This window comes from Oryzias latipes, chromosome 5 (assembly GCF_002234675.1).
Source record: "Oryzias latipes chromosome 5, ASM223467v1".
NCBI lineage: Eukaryota > Metazoa > Chordata > Actinopteri > Beloniformes > Adrianichthyidae > Oryzias > Oryzias latipes.
This window is the reverse complement of record NC_019863.2, coordinates 14,413,556-14,433,897: the sequence shown is the minus strand read 5'-3', so window position 1 is coordinate 14,433,897 and position 20,342 is coordinate 14,413,556. Positions and strand designations below refer to the sequence as shown.

Below are 20,342 nucleotides of genomic sequence, written 5' to 3'. Positions count from 1 at the left end.
TGACTTTATGTTTTGCCAAAGCAATAAAGTTGTTTGTGCAAAGTTTTGTGAAGCAGATAAAACTCACTCTAACCAGCCTTGAAATAGAGGAAAAACAAAAACAGCATTAAAAGTTTTTAGATTTAACTCCATACTACAAATCTAACAAGCAAACTTCACCAAAGTCATTTTATTTTCTTGATCCTTGACACACTTAAAAAAGCCATTAGCAGGTTGGATGCTTTGCATTGTATGAGTTGAACAGATTGGAATAATGCAAGACACAAACAGTAAAAGCCGCTGAGTTGAAAAATGTGCCGTGTATGGTCATATTGCGTAAATGTTAAATTACACACGAACATAGCTAAGTCTATTTTGTGCAAGTAAAGTTCTGCAGTTCTAGGACAAAAGGAAACTGGTTGAATGGCTCATTGAATGAATCAACTTGAACTTTTGATACATTTATAACATGAAAAAAAATATCAATCAGTTTATTTGGGGCTATTGCATATATGTACCAAAATACTGTTTTACTCTGATAATAAAACCAAATTCAATTATTCTAATTTAAAATCCACTTTGTTATTGTCTTCACATTTTCTTTGTCATAATGGAAAGTGTTTAAGTGTACACAAAAACACAGGGAGCACAAACAAAATGAATCATACGTCGGGACTGAGACAAATTGCTCCATTGTTAGTAGCCTGACACTGTAGCAGCTTCATGAAATTCGGTGAGGAAGCAACAACGAGAGTGGCATGTAAAAAAAGTGCAGAGTGATGCGTGTTTTGAATGACTCTCACTTATCTAAACCCATCCATTTAAATAAACACCCGAAAAAGGCTGATAATGGAGCCTGTTTGAATAAACACGACAAGTGGGTCATTGCAGCTACACAGCTGAAGTGATGAAATGTTCCAGCAACTGCAGTCAAGTCACACACTCTGTGCAGAAAAATACTACACGCCCTCAGACACACAGATAAAACCCATAGTTAAAAATGTCAACTTATGAACAGCTATTATTGAGTTTATTGTTTGAAAAAAGTTAGACGCTATGATTTGTGTGGTCAATCATGCCCACTTTTTTCCCTTTTAGTTAAAAAGAAATAAAATCAAATCTAAGACTACTAAACACTCAAATAAAGCAAATGAATCAGAGAATCTGTTATATAGGCCGCTTTGATGAAGTCAGTTAGGACCTCACTTGAAAATTCATCTTTTAGTCAGCTTTGCTCTCAATTATATGCCCATAACCAAAAGTGACCTTCATCCTACTCCAAACACATAATTGCATTCTGCCTTGAGAATGTGCTGCTTTTAAAAGATATCTATGAAATGTATGCATATATAACTAAGATTTAACTTTGCTATGACTATATTAGTAAGATTAATGAGTAATAAAAAACAAACAAAGTATACAGTACATGATGCAAAAAAATAAACTGCATTTCTATAGTATGAAACATAACGGAAATAGGAAAACAATGAATTTAAAAGACAACACAGCTGCCAACACTAAAACATAAGCCCGTTTGATACTATGATTTTAATATTGTGATATGTTGAGATGTCATATTTTATCTATTTGCATCGTGTATGTATTTTATATTATTATGCACATGTATGTGTGCTTTTTACATTATAGCCAGAGGAATACAGATTCCAATCGCTAGTTTCATTGTGTAATCATGTGTTATTTTTTTGCACTGTACCCTCTTAAATAATAATACTAAAAAAGATAAATAATAATAATAATAAAGTCAAAAATGTAATATTTGGAGCACTGTATCTTCAATTGTATCCTCTGTTTGAGCCTTAATGCAGACTGTTGTGCTTTCTTAACCCTTTCATTCATTTATTTAGTCTAGTAGGTGATCTTCTAACAAGCAAAGCTGTTCCTGCAGAATCATAGTTGATGTCTTTAACTCTTCCTTTGTGTTGAAGCCATGTAATGTGCTTGAGAAGGAAACTGTGCAGTATGTCAGTGAGCAGCTGCTCAGGAGTCCTACGTGTCAGCCTTCTTGTGTTATAATTGACCTGATACCTGTCTGGGACGCCCTCAGAGTGTCTGATTAAACACAATAATTTGTTGCCTGTTTAAAATATCTGCATGCCTGACATCAAAGACGGTTTGATAAATATCAGGTGTCAAAGAGACTCAGTCGTATCTGACAATTAAATCAGGACAGATTCTGACATCCTCACTTTCATTGTGATGACTGTGGTGGCAGCCATAATGCCACAGTTTCATTCTCTCCTTGCAGGCATCAGAATATGGATGTTCATAAATATGAATGTCACATAAAAATGAATGTCATACATTTGGAAGAATGATTTTATAGTTTTTAAATGCTTGACTTTTTCTTATACCTTTAGTGTTTTCTGTACAAAGGTTTCTTTAACATAACCTTGGATGGTAGGAAACTCAGGCAGCACTGCACATCCTTGGCAATGATAAAGTCATAATTCAATCGTTTTAAAGTTAATTACAGAAGGAGCAAATAAAAAAAAGTAATGCATCACTGCAGCGTATACAGGGAGAGCCATAAACAGAACATGTACTAGGAAATGTTTCTAATTGTTTCCCTGGTCCTGTTTAGAGGTGCAGGAAACTCTTGTGTACATTAATGTGCTACAGTGATGCACACTCACAAGAAACTCTGGAAATGATCTTTTATGAAGCAAAACAAATCTAAACATCCTGTGTCTTTCATGTTTTTGCAAGGAATCAAAGTAGTTGTCATTGTGTGCTTTTGTTGTTCCTCTGACTTTGCACTCTGCAGCTTTTGACACTTTTGGAAAGCTGCGTGAACATAGTTTGCACTGATACAAATTTATATGGATAATTTACATTTTTAAAAATAATCAAAAATTGGAGCAACATTTTTAGCCTTCTTTTTTTTTTTGAAGGGGAAGTGTATCTACCATACTTTACATTTCTAAATGTTTTTTTCCTAGGTGTTGTGTGCATCTCACAGTCCGTCAAGATTCCTCGGGAGCCAAAGCAGGGCGAGTTTGACAAGATCGTCCGCAGACTCAGGGAAAACCCAAATGCAAGAGTTGTCGTACTTTTTGCTAATGAAGATGATATCAGGTAATATTGTTGCTCTCATTACAGATAAAATAAGATATGCCAAATTGTTTGTTCTGTAGGGGCATAATGCAAGGGCCTCCTCACAGCACTGTATTTATTAGTTATCATTATTATTTTTTTAATTCTGTCAGAGAATATTTGAAAATGTTTTTTTAGTTATGATAGGTTTCATTCAGAACTCCGGCATGAGACTATTTGGGCTATACAATATGTAGAGATGCTATTATGTGGTTATGAAACATGACGGAGGGCACCTTGGTGTCTATATTATTGCATTATTACCAATTCCACATTTTGCTGGCAGAACATAGGTATTTCAAAATGTGACAAAAAAAGAAAATACCAATGAAAAAAACTCAATTATAACGAAAAAGTCTTATTTGTTCTTGAGCTGAAGTTCAAGACCCTCTCAAATCCTGTTTTTGGTGTTTTTATCATGTTCTAGTGGCATTATTTTGATGATGGAGGGCATATAGTACAGACCAAAAGTTTGGACACACCTGCTCATTCAAAGAGTTTTCTTTATTTTCATTACTACGAAAATTGTAGAGTAACACTAAAGGCATCAAAACTATGAATTAACACACGTGGAATTATATACACAAAAAAAAGAAGTGTGAAGCAACTGAAAATATGTCATATTCTAGGTTCTTCAAAGTAGCCACCTTTTGGTTTAATTACTGCTTTGCACACTCTTGGCATTCTCTTGAGTAGCTTCAAGGTAGTCACCTGAAATGTTTTTCACTTCACAGGTGTGCCCTGTCAGGTTTAATAAGTGTGATTACTTGCTTCATAAATGGGGTTGGGTGTTGTGCAGAAGTCAGGTGGATACACAGCTTATAGTCCAACTGAATAGACTGTTAGAATTTGTATTATGGCAAGAAAAAAGTGGCTAAATACAGAACAACGGGTGGCGTCATTACTTTTAGAAATGAAGGTCAGTCAGTCCGAAAAATTGGGAAAAATTTGAAAGTCTCCCCAAGTGCAGTTGCAACAACCATCTAGCGCTACAAAGAAAGTGGCTCACATGCGGACCGCCCCAGGAAAAGAAGATCAAGAGTCACCTCTGCTGTGGAGGATAAGTTCATCCGAGTCACCAGCCTCAGAAATCACACGTTACCAGCAGCTCAGATGAGAGAGCAGGTCAATGGCACACTGAATTCTAGCAGCAGACAGATCTCTACAACATCTGTTAAAAGAAGACTGTGTGAAACAGTGCTTCATGGTAGAATATCTGCTAGGAAACCACTGCTAAAGGAGGCAACAAGCAGAAGAGACTTGTTTGGGCTAAAGAACACAAGGAATGGACATTAGACCAGTGGAAATCTGTGCTTTGGTCTGATGAGTCCAAATTGGAGATTTTTGGTTCCAACCACTGTGTCTTTGTGCGATGCAGAAAAGGTGAACGGATGGACTCTACATGCCTGGTTCCCACCGTGAAGCATGGAGGAGGAGGTGTGATGGTGTGGGGGTGCTTTGCTGGTGACACTGTTATTCAAAATTGAAGGCATACTGAACCAGCATGGCTACCACAGCATCTTGCAGCGGCATGCTATTCCATCCGGTTTGAGTTTAGTTGGACCATCATTTATTTTTCAACAGGACAATGACCCCCAAACACAACTCCAGGCTGTGTAAGGGCTATTAGACCAAGAAGGAGAGTGATGGGGTGCTGCGCCAGATGACCTGGCCTCCACAGTCACCAGACCTGAACCCTATCGAGATGGTTTGGGGTGAGCTGGACCGCAGAGTGAGGGCAAAAGGGCCAACAAGTGCTAAGCATCTTTGGGAACTCCTTCAAGAATGTTGGAAGACCATTTCAGGTGACTACCTCTTGAAGCTCATCAAGAGAATGCCAAGAGTGTGCAAAGCAGTGATCAAAGCAAAAGGTGGCTACTATGAACAACCTACAATATGACATATTTTCAGTTGTTTAACACTTTTTTGTTATGTATATAATTCCACATGTGTTAATTCATAGTTTTGATGCCTTCAGTGTGACTCTACAATTTTCATAGTCGTGAAAAAGAAAACTCTTTGAATGAGAAGGTGTGTCCAAACCTTTGGTCTGTACTGTAAATAAAGCCGATTCAGCTTAACATTGTATTTCTGAACATTTCTTTATTCAAATAGTTGTGAACATGAAGCAGATGAAAAAGCGCAGTTGGAAAAAGCGTAGGTGTGACGTAGAACCTGCAATGGCAAGCAATTGCCATTCTGATGTATCCACTTGTAGACAAATAGATCGACATACATCTCTTTTTCCTTTGGCTGAGCTGGGATCTTGCTCAAAACATGGCTCAAAACTTTACAGCTTGATAGCTCCAATATTCTTCTCCATTTTAGTTGCACCGGTAATGTTAGGTTGGGGTTGTGGTGGTCTGTAAGCTAGCAGGAGAGCAAGTAAACTGAGTGATGATGGGAAAAAGGTGGGCTTACTCCGCACCAACAGTCCCACCCTCAACTCTTTTAATGAAAAACTGCTGCTCTGCAGAAACTATGAAATACAAAACTACAGTATTTTTTATTTTTATTTTGGCTAAAAATGGCATAATCATAGTTAAAAGTCCACTGAGAACGGTTTTACAATAGATCAAACAATGATCCAAGTCGGTCTTTAAGTGTCTTTTAAGTTTGATCTAAATAAGCCACAAATTTAAATAGTTACATTTTGTGACGTGTTGCACAGCTGACAGAAGAAAGGGAAAAACCACCCCATCCAGTACTGGACCACCTAGTAACTATGCCTAGACACAAATGGTAGTGGGATCACTTTTAGTGCAGCCAGGAATGGTGGGCCATCAACCCCCTGTCACACTTCATTACAAACGTTGTGCTGTGAGGAGGCCCGAGGCCACCTCTGCCACTTCACTTACAGATGGTTACAGATTACAAGGAAAAAAGTGCATCTGGTTGGAATCCCGACCTTATCCGAGGCAACATGTGTTTTTTGACTTGTGCAGGCGACTGCTCACCGCAGCAAAAAAGGCAAACCAGACGGGTCATTTCATCTGGGTGGGTTCGGACAGCTGGGGATCAAAGATCTCTCCAGTTGAGCATCAAGAGGAAATGGCAGAAGGAGCAGTCACTATCTTACCAAAGCGCCAGTCTATCAGAGGTATCAAGATGGGCTGTGCAGAGACATTAAATGTCACTATGTTTAAAAAGATTGTGCATGCTCAGGGAAACTTTCCTTTCAATTGAACCAGAGCTTTTCTCTGTTGCTGTTTATAAAGGATAAAATCTGCCTTTTATCCAGCTTTGCCTCTCATTGAATCACCTCATTGAATCATCAAAGATGTAAAAAGGAAAATTAAGTATATTTAAAGAAAGATATGAATTAAATGGGTTATATATGGTATTTTTTCTTTTCCCCTATAGAAAACATCTTAGAAGGTGCTCACACATTGTACCAACCCTGTTGTTTACACTGAGTGACTGAAAACCCATTGATCTGTTTTAGGGTTTGATCGTTACTTCATTAGCCGAACACTGGAAAACAACAGAAGGAATATCTGGTTTGCTGAGTTCTGGGAGAACAACTTCAACTGCACACTGAGCCGTCGTGCTGCGAAGAAAGGGTCCGGGCACAAAAAGTGCACAAGTAAGACATTTTCTTTCCTTGTTGAGAAAAAAAAAAGCCACTCTGTTTTTTATTGTTCAAACTTTTAACTGCGCTGGAAAAACTCCACGGTTAATGTCAAGATGCAGACGACACAATCAGCTGAGGAGAGAAAGTGTTTAGGCAGCGCTGCACTCCTATTAAGGAAGCAGAGGATGTTTAATATTCACAATCACTGCTCGTCTTGCAACAAATTTCTTTGATGCTCCTCATTTCTGCTGAGTCATGTTCGCTTACTCAGTGTAAGAAATGAATGCTTCGATGGGCTCCATGCAGCTGTCTATTGGTGGAGTCTCTTGAAAGAGAAAGCCATTGCATTTTTTATAATTTAAACATTCAGGTCATAAAACACTCATCACTCTGTGATTTCCTCTCAGTGAATCCCTACTTTTCATCATTATAAGTCACAGCCATATTTCTTTGAAAAGATATTTGCCTAATTACATTTTGAATCTGCAGCTGTCACTAACGATTATTTCCGTAATTGAAAATATTTTTGATTTGTCGATTAGTCAACGATTATAGTTTACGTAATGTGATGGGCAATTTTTTTTACAAAAGGTGATCATTTTTCCTCCATTAGTTTGCAATAGTTACTTTGGTGGTTTCCAGGGTGCAGCACCCCAATGATGTCTTTAAATCCATCCTTTTCAACCACTGACAGAGGTCTCAATCATTTTAGAAACAAATTAAGGATGCTCTGTGTGAGTGGTGCAGGCATCTCTGGAGTCCACAGGTTTCTCCCAGTCAACAGTCAACGGCACAGACCAAAATTTCGGGCTTCTGCGCTATGTACATTTTTAGGTCCGGTTGCGAGCTCTATGTCCAAATCGGGCATTCATTAATCGCACGCTGATAGTTCAACCGGTTGAACATTTTTACGCTGAATCGCATCAGCGCAGCAGGGAGTCTACTTTGGTAGTGACGTGTGGTTGGCGTCCGCTTCACAACACAGAAGTACCAACCATTGTAGACATGATCACGAAGGACAGATTAATAATTGTATTTTTTTCCGGTTGGATAAATATGACTCCAAGATGGACATTTATAGGAACAGAGCTGTGAAAACAAAAGGTCTGGAGCAAGATTTGTGGGATTTGCAACACTTTGATTTTCCACAGTGAGCCCCTTCCTATTGTTTCATTAGAGTGTTTGTTTTTATTGTAAAGTGACACCACTCTTTATTGAATAAATGAGCTTTGTGTTGTTATTGTAATCAGGCATCTGTGGTTACATGGTGAATTAACCTGGCTTTTGTTTTAAAGTGTGCTTCAATCGTGAAGTCAAAGGGTCGCCATTTGTCGGTTTTGCATTGAAGCTTTAATTTTTAAAAGTCTAGTTTCTTTTCTTTTCTTTGAAACTTTATTTTTTTATTTATGCAAATTTGTCCTTATGTCTTTATTGTGAAACTAAAATAACAAGGGCAAGAAATGGGCCAAATCCGAATTGCTTCCCTACCCATTCGTCTTCTCCCTACCCCTACATTCATCCTCCAAGCAAAAAGACATGGAAGAATAGTGTCTTCAAATTCGTATGTCACTACTGCTTGATGACGTCATCAATAGTCGCTGGTCATTTAGGTTAGAGCGTAACTGCCAGTGCTCTGTAACTAAACATAACAACATTGGTTTTATGACTTTATAAAATCATGCGAGAACAAAAACTCAATACTTTCAATTACCGTAATTTCCAGGCTATAGAGCGCACCTAATTACAAGCCTCACCCACTCAATTTCAGGAGGATCAACCACTTTTTACATATACAAGCCGTATTCGTATACAAGCCACATGTTATGGCAATTTAATTGATGCGTCATTGATTACCTTAACCCAAATACTGAGAAACCACAGTAGTCTGAGGGGGAGGAGTAACCAGTAGTTTAGCCTATTTATCTGAACACACCCACTTCTGCCATACAGCATGGACCTCACTTCAGCTCACAGCTCCCTCAGTTATGGTGTGAAAATTCACACCCAGATTACCCACTTCCCATGATTCTTAGGGGTTTAAGGCGGGGCTAACCCCTGGTTCGCCACACTGTGTTGTAGATTGAGGATGTATATGTGCGGAAACCGCGTGCATGTTTAAGAAGGAGCAGGGAGCTGCAGCGGAACGCAAGAGCAGCTCTCCCCTACTTCCGCCTGTAACATTGCAGCAATGTGGAAATAACAGGGCTGGTTGAAAAAACATACCAGTAAAAGAGAGCAGCAGTGATTTATAAGAGGGTTCATGTAATTGTGCCGAAAAAATGAACCACCCAGTCAGGGCTTTGAAACAAAATGATTAGAAAAAAACAACGTAAAACAACACCACTTGTGACATTTTCTGTGAAAGGTGCTTGACACAGCAAAATACACATCACATGAAGAAAATAAACACAAAGCAAAAGAAAAAAAAATTGTAAAACACCAGTTGTGAACTCAGGACCTCTGGATGCAATCCCCAGTGACAGTTTCACTGAGCTATCTCTACTGACACCAATTTGGCTTGCCATTATAGATTGATTAAAGTATTTCATTTATACACAATAGTTCATAGTGTATTGTTTTATTAGGAGAAATCGAGTTGAAACTATCCTGAGCCATAGTACGTTTTCTTACCAGAAACCATGGTAAAGTGCAATGAACTGACACTGATTCCAATCTTGAGGAAACAATAACACTGGTGAACTAGAGAGAAAACTAGAGAATAGCGCGCCTAACTATTCAAAACACAAGTGACATCTGAACCGTGGTTCGACCAAACGAGGCATTTGGCGCGTCATACGTCATCAACCACGTGATCTGCGCTAGTTGACACACGCCCCAAAACATTGCGCCGAACCACTCTGTTTCATGAAGGTGAAACACGCGCCGAAGCGTCGTGTCAAACGGGCCATCCCTACTTTTTGATACTGCTACAGCTTAAAATACCCCTACAATAGGAGTAATAGGGAGGAGCTCAGAGAAGTAGGGAAGCAATTCGGATTCAGCCATGAACTTTGAAGTGCATTCAAATACAGTGGGGACAGTAGAATTAATGATTATGGGATTGAGCCTAAATTATAAATCATACATTAAATTAAAAAAAAAGTGTTTTACAGTCTGCCAGTTTAATAGTTATAGATACTTTAGAAGTAATATTTTTTCTGGTAAATACATTTTAGTTTATTTGGTTCTTCTCAGATATTGAGTCTCACATTAAAAACATTTCATTGGGTTCTTTCAAATTGATGAGGTCCCAGGCTTTAAAAGCTGTTGAAATCTCACACTTAAGCTTTAGGTCACTGAGAATTCAATGTGACCATCCAACACACATGGTTGTTGAGGTCATTGCTTACTGTGGTAAACACTTGGGTTGTTTGGATCTCAAGTTCAAATGTGTATTGCAATATGATTGCTTCAATATGAGAGACTATAATAAGGAAAAATATCTGTTCGTTACATGTACAAAGATTTCTTGCTCTTAGGAGTCGAGATCTGAGGGATGAAAACATGTAGGCAAACAGCAAAAGAAACAAACAGCTTGCCTGAATCTGAAGGTAATGGTTATCCATTCCTTAAATACTTGAGGATCTAATGGATACCCAGAAAACAGGTAATTGTGGGGAAAGAAAATCTGCAGGACCAGAAATATGTGTATTCCAGTTTATCCATTTTGTTATATACAAAAGTAAACACTGTAAAAAAATCCTAAGGGCAACCTTCAAAGCAACTTCAACATTTTTCCTTTGGCAGACTTTGTTTTAAAGTTACATAAACAGCCTTACTCTCTGACATTGACTAAAACCTGACATGAGTTGCTTCTATTCATTTAAGCACACCAGGAAAGCCTGAAATATTCATGCAAGTCTATATTTGAACCTTCAACGATCAAAGAAGAAGGGTGACAAAAGAAGAGATGTGAAATTTAATTTAATGGTTATTCAGCTTATGAAGTGATGTAACACAGTCTTGAATGTTCTTAGTAACCAGTTTTATAACTGCATGTTGCTGTTTTACAGTCTGTTTGGGCTGTGTCAGCAATATGTACAATTTAATACAAACATCAGCTGCACACGATCTAATCTAAAGCATTTTAATAACTTGTTGTCATCCTGTTGTTAGGAATAGTTTTTTTTTTAGACCTTGTATAACTCTGCAGCCTTTAGTGTTAGGTGTTCGCTAAAGGAGCTTTTTTAAGGTCCTGTTTTAAGGATGGGTGCTACCTTTACCAGGATAATGTTGTCACTTCACATGACTAGCACAAGCAAAGAGATATCTTTTTTCCTTCATTTGTTATTAATGTCGTCAGAATAATCACACAACAGTAAAATGTACAACCAATACCCCAAAACTATACGCCTTCCAAATAAATTAAATCCTGTTTTGTAAAATCTAGCTGTATTACAATTTAAATTTAAAAGAAAAAATCAATCTAACTAGAGGGTGCACATATATTTTAAATTAATTATATATTTAATTAGTGAAATTTTGTTTTTTTTACTGTTGAAAAATTATTGTTGCAACATTGACCAATGATATGTAAAGGCTCCAGGACCTTGGGGAACATGAGTGTTTCCAAAGTTGGTTCAAAGATGACAGAGTGGCAAAAAATGTGTCTCTAACCAAAAGATGGCTATTTATTCTACTACAGATAGGATTGTGTGCAGCTTATGTTTGAATTAGATTATACACATTGTTGACACAGCACAAAGAGACTGTGAAAGAGCAATATACAGTTTTTGTTTGGATACTTGGTTTGTAGGAACAATCATCTCTGTAACAGTTATTTCTCTGAGTGAGTTACAGGACTTCATAAGCTCAATAATCACAAAATTAAACTTCACATCTCTGCTTTTGTCACACTTCTCCTTTGATCACTGAGGGTTCAAATATGGGTTTTCATGAATATTTCAGGCTTCCCTAGTGGGTTTGAAGTAATTGATGGAACTTATGTCAGATTTTTGTTACTGTCAGAAAACGAGGCAGTTAATCTAATTAAACGAAAAAACTGTCGGCAGCAACATAAATGTTGAAGTTGCTTTGAAGGTTGACCTAGCAATTTTTTTTTTTCATCTTTAGAGTCTGTAGCTAAAACAGAATAAAGTGCAAAATATTTTTTTCCTCCTGACATCTATTTTTTTCCACACATACCTGTTTTCTGGATAACCTCTAGATCCTTAACTGTTCAAGGATAAGGTAGCCAGTACTTCTAGGTTCAGGTGAAGCTTTTGTTTCTATTGCTACGCCTTTCAGGACTCATAATTTGTTTGGCCAAAGTAGAGTCGTTTCCACTTTGCTACAAAATTAAACACTGCTTTTAGAACTTTTTTTTCTTCTTAGATTTTACAACATATTTACTCGTCTTCTGTATTATTATTATTATTATTTTTACTGAATATATCTATTTACTTTTTTTATTTACGTTGTTAAGTTACAATGTGTGAAAATCAGATTTTAAAATGTGGTTTGAACCATTATCAAAATTTGAAAATAGATAGAGCCTAGTTGCACATAAAAGTAGGAAATTAGTGTTAATATTTTTGAATTAATTAGCCAAGATTTTTGATGTAAACGTAACAAAACTAAAAATAAAACAAAAATTACCTTACAGGAAGCAGCAATTTGAAACACAAACATGACATTTAATTACATAACACTGATTTAGACATGGAGAGAAGTATGGGGGGGAATATAAAACAAACCAGGCATCAGTGCATGACACGATGCTGAAGAATCACTCACTCTCATATTTGTACTGAAGGGCAGTTTTGTGGTCTGTTCAGCTGAATAATGTCTCTCGCGGCAGAAAACATGCAAACCCCAGGAAATCAAATGGAATCAAAGCAACTGCCTTTCTACAGTGAGGTGACAGTACTAAGCACAGAGCCACCACTCTGCCTTGGAGCCAGATGTGTGAACGCACCATCTGCATGAAGTTTCCACACACAAAATGCTTTTTAAGCTGTGGTGAAATGCACAAAGTGGATGTAGTGCAGATTTTGAATGCTGCAAATTCACACATGCACAACTGCGAACAGCATTTATTTGGAGTCTGTGCAGCACCTGCAACAGGGGGTAGTTGTGCAGTATAGGGCAGCGGACCACCTACAATAGGATGTCCACTGTCAAGTGATCCCCAACCCAGATCATCTATCATCAATATTTTTACCTGTTTAAAAATACAGTTATTAAAATATTTAAATGTGTTTAAATATGTAATTAAAAATATGTAATTAAAAAAACATGTACAATGTTCTATTTATGATCTATTTTCCAAGGATACATTTTGACCTCCTAACTATGACTTGGAAAAATATCAACATCTCACATTAATTTTCATATGGATTTCATTTTGTATTTATAAAATCTAAATCTATCGTGAAATAAAACTAGCCTGACTATATTTTAAATAATCGTATTGGCTTAAGCACAAAAGAACAACATCACAACCTCTTTGTATTGATGTACAGCAGGTAAACATGAGCCTTACATCAGTGAAGACAGGAGTGTCAGCAGGATTTGTGTCTTGCAGAGTGAAGATTGTGACACGCTCCTGGTCAGTGCTGAATATTACAATGACTCATGTTAGATATTGTGAGACTGAAGGTCGTTTCAGTTTCCTTTTTACACAGCTATTATGAGGATCCATTTTGATTTCTTTATTCTGGCTTTTTGTGGGATAAAACATACTGATGATAATTAAGTGAGCATTATAAAAAGGAAAAAACTAAGCCAAAATATGAGAAGAAAAAAAATGTATAGCAGCATCAAGAAACAGAATAAAGTAGGGCTGAAGACTTAACCAGGGGCTATGTGGACGTCTGCAGTGTGGGTGTTATAGACCAAATGTTAAATATCTGGCAGGGTTGCTTACCTCAGTGGTAATTTTGCATTATGCTTCATTGACACCATGCAGATAATAGCATCTGAAGAGGAAACTGAATTTTTGCTTGAAGCATTCATGTTTTTAGTTGAAACAGATAACATCTTGAATTGGTTTGCTTAAAATGAATGATTAATATAGAATGAATATGAAATCAGGTTGGGATTTCTTGTAAAAGTTTCTTCACATGTTTTGTTGAATATGCAAATAGTTGGGCATTGGTATTAAGCAGCAAAAACTTTTAGCTGAGTGGCTTGCAAAGGGCAGCAGTTTAGCTCGTTTATAATAATTTAACTGCATCATCAATACTTGGAACGTTGGGTGCCCTCCTGGCCAAGGTTATTTTCATTGGATGATTAAATCAACAAGATTTGCAGATCAATAGATGGAATAGAAAAGTACAAGCATCTTTTATGGCAATGCCCCCAAAAATCAAGTAAATCCCTCAATCAAAGACTGAATTGGCTTACCCTGTAAGCCAGTCAAACTTATTACACAAGTAAATTGTTTTTTTGGTAATTATTTCATGGCAGTTTCTTTTCTGAATTAAACATCCCCACATTAGGATGACACAGACTCTGGTAAATGCTTTAGAGGCACCGGCATTAGGGATTAGGCAGCTCATCTGTCATTCACCATGCTCATTGCAGACACTTTAGCATTAAGCTCCATGAGTTTGCGTGGAACAAGAATGTGAGCGGGTTTGTTTGAAGTTTGACTGTAACGTGTGAGGTGCGCCAGTGTTGGTGGAGGGCTCGACACTGTCCCCGAGGCAGCTGTGTGAGCTGAGCCAGAGCCACATGGGGTGTTCTGCAGAATTGTTAGTGTCCTGAGAGGGTTGCACTTCTCTCTGGGATCAAAGGAAAAGGATGCCATGGATGGCTGGAAGAAAAAAAAAAGTAGAACATGTCTTTTATCTGTCATGGAGGAAGATGTAAAACTGATTAATATGGAGCGGAAAGCTAAGGTAGAGAAGGACCTCTTCTCATTTTGTGAGCTTTGTGTTTGCCTTTTTGGAAACAATGTGGGGGAGCTGCAGGAAACAAAGCAATGCAGATAAACCAAACATATGCTTTTCCCATCCAACCATCTATTTTTTAAACCACTTATCCAGAACAGCCTTACAGGGTGGCTGGAGTATTTCCCAGCTTGCACTGGGCAAGAGATGTAAAATATTTTTGGACAGCTTGCCAGTTTTCTAACAGGAGGATTTTCTTTTGCGCTGAAAGTCAATTCAGCAGATAACAGGCTTTAAGCATTCTTTGTAAATGTGTAATTGTGAGTTTTCTGACAAATGCTGTATTTGCAGTTCAATTTCTGAATATATGCTATTATTAGATATAAAGCTTAAAATGCTTCTGTACTATTGTTACTGTATAAATCCACTTGTGATCAAACGCACATGACATTCGCTCTACACATCAGCAGCTTCCTGTTCATATATTCTGCTAAAGAAGAATGAACAAATAAGACCCGTGGTTATAACAGTGGAAACTTGGTTAAACATATCTAAAATGTACCCTGTTCAAGTTTGACTGCTCACAATACAGACAGTAAATCCTGATTCAGTGGACATCATTAAGGTCAGTTTTAATGGATACAGAATTCTAGAAGTTGTCCTGTGTCCACTAATTTGATACATTTTGTTTATTCAACACTTGACAACTTAATTTAAAAATAAAGCATACAAGTATAAAAGGGCAACTAAACAATATATAAGCCTTATGCAATTAATACATGTGATACAGCAACTAAAATGCCACCAAATGCTGAGATTAGAAAACCCCAATTTTCTTTATATTACATATGATCTTTTAAACTCTTGATTTATTTTTTTAAATGTTTGTTATTTAAACATGTGAGGAATTCCTCGTTACCTTCATAGGTTTGGATTTTAAATTGGTCAGGTCAAAAGTCCCTTTCAGTTTTGGACGGAGATTATCCCACAGCTGGGAGGTGTGATGCAACAAAAGACTGTTGGGACAGTCTTGTTTCAATCCTAATGTAAAAATGAGATTGCTTGCTTGCTCTTTTCCTAATAAAAATTAGAAATTTTAATGAGAAATGACCCAATTTTAATAAATATTAAAACAGCCTGAGTGTTTTGGCGGGAGAAAAGCAGATGGCCATTTTCTGATCAAAAGCCAACAATTAAGGGTAAATAGTCTGAGGCCTTCCCTCCGTCTAAGCCTTTGTTTGTTGATTTGCTTTATCTGAAATTTCTGATTGGAAAAGCATCCAAGAGTCAAAACTGATTGAGGAGAAAGATACAGAGGAAAATGGCAGAAAAAGAGAAAAAAGTCTCATGAAGAAGATATGATACAAAGTTGGTGTGGGTGGACTGCCAGGCCTGCGAGACAAATCTGACTCTCACACCCACTCTGGCTTGCAGGATTCCCTGTGGCACAAGCATGACGGCCAATACTGTGACAATCTCTGTCCAATCGCTGCCCTGTGGCCCTTAATTACAGCAGCGTAAACTCCAATGATAATTTAAGCATTTCAAAAGCTCACAAGATAATCAAGGACATTAAAGCCCTTTGGTGTGAAGTGAGGATTTGGAGACGCAGGAAATGAATGATGGTTGACAGAAAGAGACCTTCTCTGATTAGGGGACTAGCACACTCTCAGATTGGGGCCACTGAAACCAGCTTGAATTGTGAAAGAACAAGGACTGAATGTTAAATATGCATTGTGTTTGAAAGTCTTCAGTAATGACATGTTGATATATACATCAACCCATTTTGTTTACTTTCTGCCACTGTTTGGTGGAACACGCTTCGGATTTATCACAAATAGTGTTGTGGTTCAATACTTGCCTTTTTTCTGGCAGAAAAACATTTGTTCTCATTGTTATGCCTCGTGTGATGGGATTGATCTGAAGTACAGGTGTAAGCTTAATAACCGTAGGCTGATGCAGAGACACTAAATATCAAACCTAATGCAATTGTTGTTGAAATGATAAAAAATACACACGTTCTGGTTTGATTATTAAAGATTTATTATTTTTTTGTTTTTTAAAGGCAAAAAAAAGGTAACTGTAAATGGTTTTCCATGTCTGTCAGTATTGTAGTGAAAACAGTTCTTTTATTTCAATTTTATGTTTTGCACCAGGTATAAGCTTTTTTTGTGGAGCTCACACACATTTTCACACACAGCTATAAGTGCAGTTAAATAACTAGTGGATTTGGCACTAAGGGACAGTGGTTGCCCCACTAAAAACTGAAGGCAAGTAGAAAAATAAGACACAACCAAGATTACAGAGCCCTCTCCACACACACACAAACACACAGAAACGTTATTAGGGACCTTTGGTTTTATCATGTAATTGAGAAAACTAAATCTGTTTTTCAACAATTTTAGAGTCACAGTAGGGCTCTTACTTTCCTTTCTCTTTTGTTTTATGTCTGCATGACAGAGTCTGTCTCACACTTAAACTCATCTGTACTCATCTGAAGAAAAACAGTGAGAGAATGTGTTATCTGCAGCGCTACGTGCTAATCTTCTAAACAGACTTTTTATTGACAATTCTGAAAAGAAAGCAGATATTTATTCCAAGTTCAAAAGCAGAAAAAAGTCATCCAATTCATGCCCTAAATTTGAAAACAGGTGACAACAGCACCCTGATGAGCTCAGCTTCACTCCACACTGAGATATGAACATCTGTGTCACAGGTATACAAATAAACAAGAGTTTGGAGACTTAAAAATTCATAACCCTAGTCCTAATTCTCAGATTTCAGACCTTGGACTATAAATAAAGTGATTTTAATCTGTCAACATATCATTTTAGAAAATGCTGTGTATTCACTGAATCATTTCACTGCAGTAAGATATTTCTTTATGGTTTTGACCTGGGGAATGGAAACAATTTCACTTCCCTAACAAATGTTAGAACACCCATATGTGTAAACCTTGTGCTATCCTAGGCACTTTAACATTGGGAGTTGGGTCATCTAGACCCACTAGACAGTGCGCTGAACCTTTTTTCTTCAATGATTTGTGAACTTCACTGATGTCCATGGATTACATGAAATCTTATCCACCTTTGTCATTGTAGGGAGAACACATCAATGTAAGGGTGGGGTCATCTAAGATACCACAAGGGTTTAAAAAAGTCGCTCTAAATTTTCACACAATTGATAAATATCTGATCGAGTGAAATCCTTTTCAATTGATTAGAAACTACTTCAAATTTCTCTTTGGCAGATACAATTGCTTACACAACTTACTTTTGAAAATGTTTAAAATAGATAGCCAAGCAGGAAAACCACCTTTAAATTATGCTCAAAGATAACCAAAATAAATACAAAATACATATTTTGATTGCTTTGACATGAGGACAAAAGCAAACAAGCCTGGTGCAAATTGTGAAAATAAACACCTTTAAAGAAAGTAATAACTGGTTGTGCATCAACAACAGCAATCAGGATTTTAAATGCATCTGTGAAAAAAATACATAAATATATTTTTATGTATTCAAAGTTTCTCTAATAAAAACAACATTTTTTGACAGATGTTGATTATATTCAAAACTAGTTTTGGAATTAATGTTGTTTCCTTTTTACTGATCAAAATGCTGCTCCATGACCCAAGGATGCTTGAACTTAAAAGCTTTCTCTGATTGTAAGCAACACTAGTTTTGTTTTTAACATCGTTTTTTAAAGATTGATTATTTTTATGTAGTATCATATCTTTGCTAATTTAAAAGTTGGACTAAATTATTCCTATGATCCAGTGCAGTTTACTTTAACCATTAAAATCAAATATTTAGATTTAATTTAAATTCCATCAATGTTTTCCTGTAAGTCCAAATGAGTTCAGATCAAATTGATGCATTTTTATTTATTAAGTTACAAATCTTACAAAGCTAAGGAACGAGCAGAACCTGAAACACAGAGATTGGTCTTTTCTCCCTGACCAGTTTGACATGTGTAACCCTCCAGAACACAAGTGACTCTGCCTTTGACTGCTGTGTTCCGTCAAGAATGAACTTTGATTCATGAACCTGGCCAGCCGCATGTTCAGATGAAAGTTTCAAATCTGTTCTTGAATTGTATAGCTAATAAAGATAAATCGTTTTGTTTTCATTTAAAACTTTTCGTTCAACTTTTCCAATAACTAATAATTCTGGGATTAAGCTCCAATGTATATTTTCAAATTTGGATTTAAAAAAAATACTATTCTAAAAGTGCACAAGTCCACAAACAACATTGTCCCAACAAGATAACTGATTTTACTTACTGCACAACATATTATTATCTGAATCCCTGCAGAATATCCCCTGTCGTGTACATATTAATTTGCAAAGCCTAATTGAATTCCATTCAGCAGTTACGGAAATGTATGCTGCTCTATCATTAACCCATCCCTGGTAATTAGAATATTGTTTATCTAAATGGAACACACCTGCTTTTTACTATGTCCTGCATAAACATGGGACTTAAAGAAAGACCTCCTTAAGGTTCTAAGTTTGTGGGGAGAAAGAAGTCATCATAGGCACTCCGTATCTTCTTCTCAGACCACACCCCCCTCTTAGCAATTAGCAGTTGCAAAAACCTCTGGATCAACCTCGTCGAGGTTTAATGAGCTCCAAAAAGAAATCACATTCAGCCTTTGGGGAGAATATTACTGTCATGCTTGTTTTCCTTTCCAGATACTTACAATCTGTACAGTACAGGGAACTGCATTAGCAGGCCAGAAAGTCATCAAATGTAAAGAAAATGTGAACACATAGGTGTTTTTCAAAGCTGCCAGCAAAACCTTTGATGGAGCATACTTGCAATTAACAGTTACTGGCATGACATGCCAGTGGATGCATGTTATTAACTGACATGATGCTTGTTTAGTTACTTAGGGAGTAATCCATGTATTTCTTCTGGAGATGCAAGAAAGAGTTTTCTTTTTACTGATGAGATTTCCCAGAGGAGAAAAACTTGCACTCTAGATATTGGAATTGATTTGCTCCTCTGCAGCAATCCAGATATTTACCTTCTAGCTAATTGCATTTTGGACTGGCGCCACATCTTTCATTTCAAAGATTCAGTCCAGTCCAACTCATGCACAGAACTTTACAACTGCTCTGCTGTGTTCAGGGAAGATTATCACAACTCTAGTTTATAGAAACTCAAGAAGATGTGCACATTGTATTTTACAGATATTATGTGGATGAATGCTTGAATTGAAATTCTTTATCAAATTTATTTTCCGTTATTAATTAAAATACGCTATTCCACAAAGGAGAAATGCATGTAGATTCCTCCAGATGCATTTATTGGGAATTTTCTCTTGATGTATTAATTTTCACATGTTTTGAAATGACTTGCCCCTTTTTTGAATGCATCACTGATTAAGTCAGAATTTCTTTTTCCTTTTAAAATATTCTTTATATGAAAAGCTGTGTCAATCATATTATTGTTTTTATTATTAATTTGATTGTTTAAAAAGTAAATGAAAACGTATAATCTGAGTTCCTGTGGTTATCTAATTGGATATTTCCATTATTGTATCTTAAAGATCAAGAGCGAATAGGAAAGGACTCGCATTATGAACAGGAGGGAAAGGTGCAGTTTGTTGTCGATGCAGTCTACGCAATGGCTCATGCTCTGCACAACATGCACCGGGAGCTCTGCCCAGGCAAGGTGGGCCTCTGTGCGAAGATGGATCCAATCAATGGCACCCATCTGCTCAAGCACATTCGTCGGCTAAACTTTGCAGGTCAGTTCTGGTTTTAATATCCTTTTTTTCTCTCACTGAAACTTATTTTATGGCATTATGAAATTAACTTTTCAGAAGGTTT

At 36.9% G+C, this 20,342-nt stretch overlaps 1 protein-coding gene across 1 annotated transcript in view; it reads left to right on the top strand.

The window, feature by feature from the left end:
* Positions 1–20,342, top strand: part of LOC101157686 (metabotropic glutamate receptor 4) — a 191,439-nt gene that overhangs the window by 136,930 nt on the left and 34,167 nt on the right. The window contains exons 4-7 of the mRNA XM_004068826.4: positions 2,940–3,075; positions 6,039–6,193; positions 6,539–6,679; positions 20,060–20,260. Coding sequence (XP_004068874.1) covers positions 2,940–3,075; positions 6,039–6,193; positions 6,539–6,679; positions 20,060–20,260 — 633 coding nt within the window. The remainder of the gene's footprint in view (positions 1–2,939; positions 3,076–6,038; positions 6,194–6,538; positions 6,680–20,059; positions 20,261–20,342) is intronic.